At 37.5% G+C, this 5,287-nt stretch overlaps 1 protein-coding gene across 5 annotated transcripts; it reads left to right on the forward strand.

Moving 5' to 3' along the window:
• The first annotated feature begins 541 nt into the window (after positions 1-541).
• Positions 542-4,775, forward strand: LOC147276383 (uncharacterized). 5 transcript variants are annotated; one of them, XM_086254188.1, is made up of 7 exons: positions 542-700; positions 1,484-1,623; positions 2,121-2,270; positions 2,839-2,991; positions 3,146-3,259; positions 3,396-3,643; positions 3,740-4,775. In XM_086254188.1, the coding sequence occupies exons 2-7, from the start codon at positions 1,500-1,502 to the stop codon at positions 4,532-4,534; spliced, it is 1,584 nt and encodes a 527-aa protein (XP_086110314.1). In that variant the 5' UTR covers positions 542-700; positions 1,484-1,499; the 3' UTR covers positions 4,535-4,775. The 5 variants fall into 5 exon arrangements, with proteins under 5 accessions (XP_086110314.1, XP_086110315.1, XP_086110312.1 ...); XM_086254189.1 differs by lacking the exon at positions 542-700 and adding an exon at positions 711-828; XM_086254186.1 differs by lacking the exon at positions 542-700 and adding an exon at positions 1,097-1,117.
• The last annotated feature ends 512 nt before the right edge of the window (positions 4,776-5,287 follow it).

Genomic DNA, 5,287 nt, shown 5'->3' on the forward strand with positions numbered 1-5,287 from the left:
AATGCCTCAGTATTATTAATAAGAAATCTTCATATAAATTGTTGTGCGTGTCCCATGACTTTAAATCTAGACGCACAACCCCAACACACCCGTGTTGATATGAATAGACGTGTAATCTTGACCATTTAATCGAATTGAATAATTGAGATAGCTTAGAAATGGGAAGGTATCTACAATTCTACATTCCTAAATGCTAAGCACTAAAGTGCCCAACACTATATTATATAAACATCGCATACGTGATGTGGGGTGTAGGTCAAATGTAAGTACCTGAAACTACTTTATAAAAGTATATAAACAAGAAAGCAATTACCACCAACTCAATTTTGTCAATGAATTTACATCAGCGAATCTACTCGTATCGTCCAGAAGAATTTGTAGCCACTAGCCACTGGCCCACAGTAGCGTCAGCCAAATCGTCAGCAATAGCTAGCAATTCGTCGGGTGGGGACACCTATGTGTGTGGTGCTTTGTCAACCTTGGAAATACACTCGACATTTTCACATTAAAAAAGCTGTGAACTTTTCGGTATTATTTATTTATTCACTTTCCAGAGAACTCATCGCTAATATGGTCATAAGTCAAAACAAGAGTGCTCCACCAACCAACTTAGCACTTTACCCTTCACACAACAAGTGCCTGCCAAAAATCTGCAGCGACAGAACTACAGCCAGCCCATCGAGACCCTTTTGGTTCCAAGGTCGGCTCTCTCCCTCTGGCCCTTCCCTTTCTAATTTTGGTTGTTGTTGTTGTTCTTTTTGTTCTTGGTGGTTTTAGTGGAATTCTGGAGTTGGGTTTTCATGGGAACCTGTTGAAATATTGAATTCTGTAAGTCCATGATCTTAATTCTTATGGTTGGTGATGAGAAAGTTTAGGAAATAATATGTTAAATGTTCATGTTTTTGTTTTTGAAGATTTGTTTTTGCTGTGTTTGGTTGCTGAGATAAGGTGGAAAAACAAAGGGACTTAAGTTTCTGCTAGACTTATGATTTAAGTTTTATAAGTTTTTTTTTTCTTTATCATATTGAAAGCTCACCTTAGCTGACTGGTTGAATTGAATTGAATGGTCAATAGTGATTCTTGTTTGCTTGATGCCTGATGGTGAAAGCACTGAAAGGTCCGGTACTTTGGTTTGAACTTTTCTTTTCCTATTATTTTTTTATTCTTTTGCTATGCTTGATCAGTGATTAAAGTCTAAAACAAAGCTTTAATGAAGTTGTGGGTATTTCTGAGTGTTAATTTTCATGGTTTTATTAGATGAGATGTCGCCTTTTGTTTTTGTTTGAAATATTGGAGTTAAATTTTATGCTTTGCTGATTTTTCCAATTCTTGAACAAAGTGTTTCAGAGATTCTAATGGTTTGGAATTTTAAGAAAACTGTAGGAAAATTTTTTTTAATTGGAAAACCAAATTTCCGAACCTTCCATTCCGTGTGATGGGTTAATAAATATTCAAAATTGTTTAATGAATTTATAATTTGCAGGCTAAAACAGAGAGAGATGGCTTTGATAGGAAGAGTACATCCTGACTGCCCAAATGTATCTAATCCGTACCATGAATGCACTGAAAATTGCTTGAGAAAGATTGCTGAAGGGAAAGGCCGGAAGAACAAAAAGAAAACAGGTTACTGTCACCTTTTTCTCTTAGTCCCTACCTAAAGTTCATCACCAAACTGTCTCACACTCTCAAGTTCATATCTGGTTAATGAGTTATTGGAGCAATTTATTTTTATTCAGTTTTCATATATCTTAGTTAAGCAATTAAAAATGCTTCCGCACTTTCAATGAATTGATTTTCAATATAAATTCTGTAGTTTATCTAAACTATGTGTGCCATTATTTTCCCGTGGCGTGCATTTCATGTCATTCTCGTTGCCATATAATTTCTTATTGGATTTTCTGGTCACTCTTTTGCATAAGTAATTGGGCATGTTGCCCGGTCTGTTAACTCTGTTATTTTTAGTACCTTATGGCTTTCTTTCGGAATTTTATTTGGGCAGAGTGTTTCTTGTAGTGAAATATTGGTTCGGAGAGTGTTTCTTCTGGGGGTTTTCTCTTTTAATAATTTTCTGAGTAGAGGTTGGAAATTTTAGATTTTTTTTGTTTTTCTTTTCTTTAAAGATAATGGCAGTGGTATAAAAGATGGTGAGTTCATCAAAAAGAGGGGTGAACAGAGAAGAGTGGATAGGGCATCTAATCCTTACCATGATGATGAATACATGCTGAAAAGAACTGCTGGTGGTGAAACTCGTGGGGATATAAAAGAATCAGGTTTTTCCCCAATTTTTGTGTAGTGACTTCTCAATAGACTGTGTTAAGTAATTTTGTACATTTTTCTTACCTGGCCTGCAATAAATAGAAAAACCACATAGAAGAACATGCAGTTCTTACAGAGACAAAGGTTTTAAAGCATGAATGAACACCTTCTCTTTCTAATTGAATGTACTTGAAAAGCCTTGTCTGGAACCTGCAAATTATTCCATGTGTCAAATCTATGTTTGCTGTTAGACAACAATTACATGGTCTTCCCAAGTAAGATATTTTTAGGTCGCCATCACTTCATCTCACCTTTCATGGCATCACCTTTCTTGATGTTGTAAAACCTACAGCACTTCATCCCTTAAGTCCAAGGAAATGCCATCATTTCCTAGAATTTAATTTCACACAAGCCTGAGGTCTGCAGGGAAATCTTCTTCTTCCACATGAATACAAGATGCTTTGGGCAAGAGAAGCCCTTGTTTATTTTTAATTCATTTCTCTTCCACGTGCCATGCACATAATACACATGGATCATAATAATGCTTGTTCCCCATTTTTGTATGGTCTGTTTGACTTGCAGGCTCCATCGTTGATGTTCCTATATTGGGCAGAAAAAAGGAGAGATCCCGACCAAAGCCCCCTCAAGAGCTTGACAATGTACCTGGCCAAGGTGTAGTTTATCCTTTTGAGGCTCCATCATCTCCATCCAAGGAAAAGGCAAAAGTAGAGAATGGTGAGCATAAATCTTCCTTCATCTGACAGATTGATTTTTGAGAAGTTCCACCTTACAGGTTGTGGATTTATTTATTCATTCTCTTCCAGCTTTGATGCACATGTATGCATGGATGCAGATGTGGTCATGCTTATTTTTCCTAATTTAGGGTCAGTCTTAATTGCAGGCTCCGTCCTTGATGATCCTATATTTGGCAGAAGAAAGCAGACATCCCATCCAAAGTCCCCTGAACAGCTTGAAAATGTACCTGGTCAAGGTGTAGATAATGGTGAGCATAAATTTTCTTCAACCTGAAAGATTGTGAATTTATTTATTCATTCCTCTTCCACCTTCCATGCACATATACACATGGATACAGACATAATCATACTTTCTTTACTAATTATGGTCAATTTTAATTTTAGGCTCGGTCCTTGATGATCCTATATTCGGCAGAAGAAAGCTGGTATCCCAACCAAAGCCCCCTGAAGAACTTGGTCAAGGTGCAGTTTATCCTTCTGATTCACCACTGTCTCCGTCTAAGGAAAAGGTGAAATTACAGAATGGTGAGCATAAATCTTATTCTCCACCGTCTTCTGAGGTAAAAGATCCTTCTTTGAACAAGGGGCAAGGCCTGTCTCTGTTAGTGCCTCCATCTGGACTTATCATAATGGTGCCCTCTCTCTTCCCATACACAAATTTTTTTACCAAATCTGTGTTTATTTTTGTATCAATTTGTCTCCTCCCTCATATTATCTCTCTCTGACAGCCTGAATATCCTAAAGACCCTCCAGAGAATGGTTCTACCGACCTCACTGGTAATCAGAAGGAGGACGAAAATCTTCATGATTCGCCTGGGGTTGTTCCAAATCTTACTGTCAACAATGTAGGAGAAGGCACTACTGGTTCAGCTTCTGAGTCTAGAAGCTTTAGTTTCTCAGGTACTCCCCATGCTTTTGAAGAGAGTGATGACGACGAGGCACTATCTGTTAAATCTGATTCCAGTGTGTCTGTGGGAAAATACCGTGTGAAAGGAAGTTTCTCTTCCATTCTCCAGTCAATCTTTGACAAGTATGGTGATATAGCAGCAAGCTGTCAATTGGAATCAATTGTCATGCGCTCTTATTATCTCGAGAGTGTGTGTTTTGTTGTTCAAGAGTTGAAACGCACTTCAATTAAGCAGCTGACAAAATCTAAAGTCCGAGAAATGTTAGCTATTCTTAAGGATGTAGAATCCTCAGGAATGGATGTTAGTTGGCTTCGTCTTATGCTCAATGAATGCACTGAAACCATTGAACTCGTCAGTCAACACCGAGCGTTCGAAGTAGCAAAGGCCAACTGTGACCGTGATATAGAATCAACAAGGAAAGAACTAGAATCCCAAATGGAGGTTTTGGCTCAGAAAGAAAAGGAGGTTGCTGATGCCAAGAAGCAAGTTGCTGAAACCAGAGCTCACCTGAGGGAGCTTGAGCTTAAATCTTCTATTTTGAGTGAGACTGTTAGTACTATGAAGTCCAAGGTTGAAAGTCTTCAAGACAAGTCATTGTTGGACAAAGTCTTGTGAGGCAACAGCAAAAGCTGTAAAGCCTCTGTAATAACTTAAAGATAGGTCACATATAAAATGTTCTAAAGAGTAAAGAGTGGAACTAGTCCATAATATCATTTTGTACTTGTAGCCATGAGGTAATCTTAGGTTATCTGTTGATTTCACTGCCTGGTATTACAAGTCATGTGAGGATTGTATGATTGAAGACTCTACTGATTTGAGAATCATGATGTCATTTTTATTTTTAAGTTTTTCTGCTTGACATGAACACAAGGGAGGTAAACGAAAGTGGTTGATTAATTGATGCTTATTTCCCTTTGAACATGTCATTGTTCAAAATATTGGCCAACATTCCGAAATGTTGGATTTTAGACTAGTCGAGATATGTCCTCGATATTTCGCAAAAATCAACAAATATTGGAAATTTTCGACATTGTATTGATAATCACTGATATTTAAAGGAAAAAAAGTTAAAAAAAGGGAAGAATGATAATTAAGCCAAAGAAATCCTAATTTTCCATGCCCATCTACCATTCAACCCCAAACTAAAACTCTATAAATTACACAAATTTATGAGAGTTTCGGCACCCAAAACTTGAGCAGAAGCCTTCCATCAACAGCTATGAGCTTTGTGAATGTGAGTCTCTCTCTCTCTCTCTCTCTCTCTCTCTCTCTCTCTCTCTCTCTCTCTCTCTCTCTCTCGCGTCTGGTGTCTTAGCATAAGAACTTCTTTGTTTGTTTGAATCGACAAAAACACTTGTAGAAAAGAAT

Source organism: Dryas octopetala, chromosome 8 (assembly GCF_963921425.1).
Source record: "Dryas octopetala chromosome 8, drDryOcto1.1, whole genome shotgun sequence".
Classification (NCBI taxonomy): Eukaryota; Viridiplantae; Streptophyta; class Magnoliopsida; order Rosales; family Rosaceae; genus Dryas; species Dryas octopetala.

Bases quoted from the DNA above. Each gene is read 5' to 3' on its own strand.
- LOC147276383 (XM_086254188.1), top strand. From the start codon at position 1,500: ATGGCTTTGATAGGAAGAGTACATCCTGACTGCCCAAATGTATCTAAT. The intron at 2,992-3,145 runs GTGAGCATAAAT...ATTTAGGGTCAG, and splicing joins AAAGGCAAAAGTAGAGAATG to TCTTAATTGCAGGCTCCGTC. The intron at 3,260-3,395 runs GTGAGCATAAAT...TTTTAATTTTAG, and splicing joins TGGTCAAGGTGTAGATAATG to GCTCGGTCCTTGATGATCCT.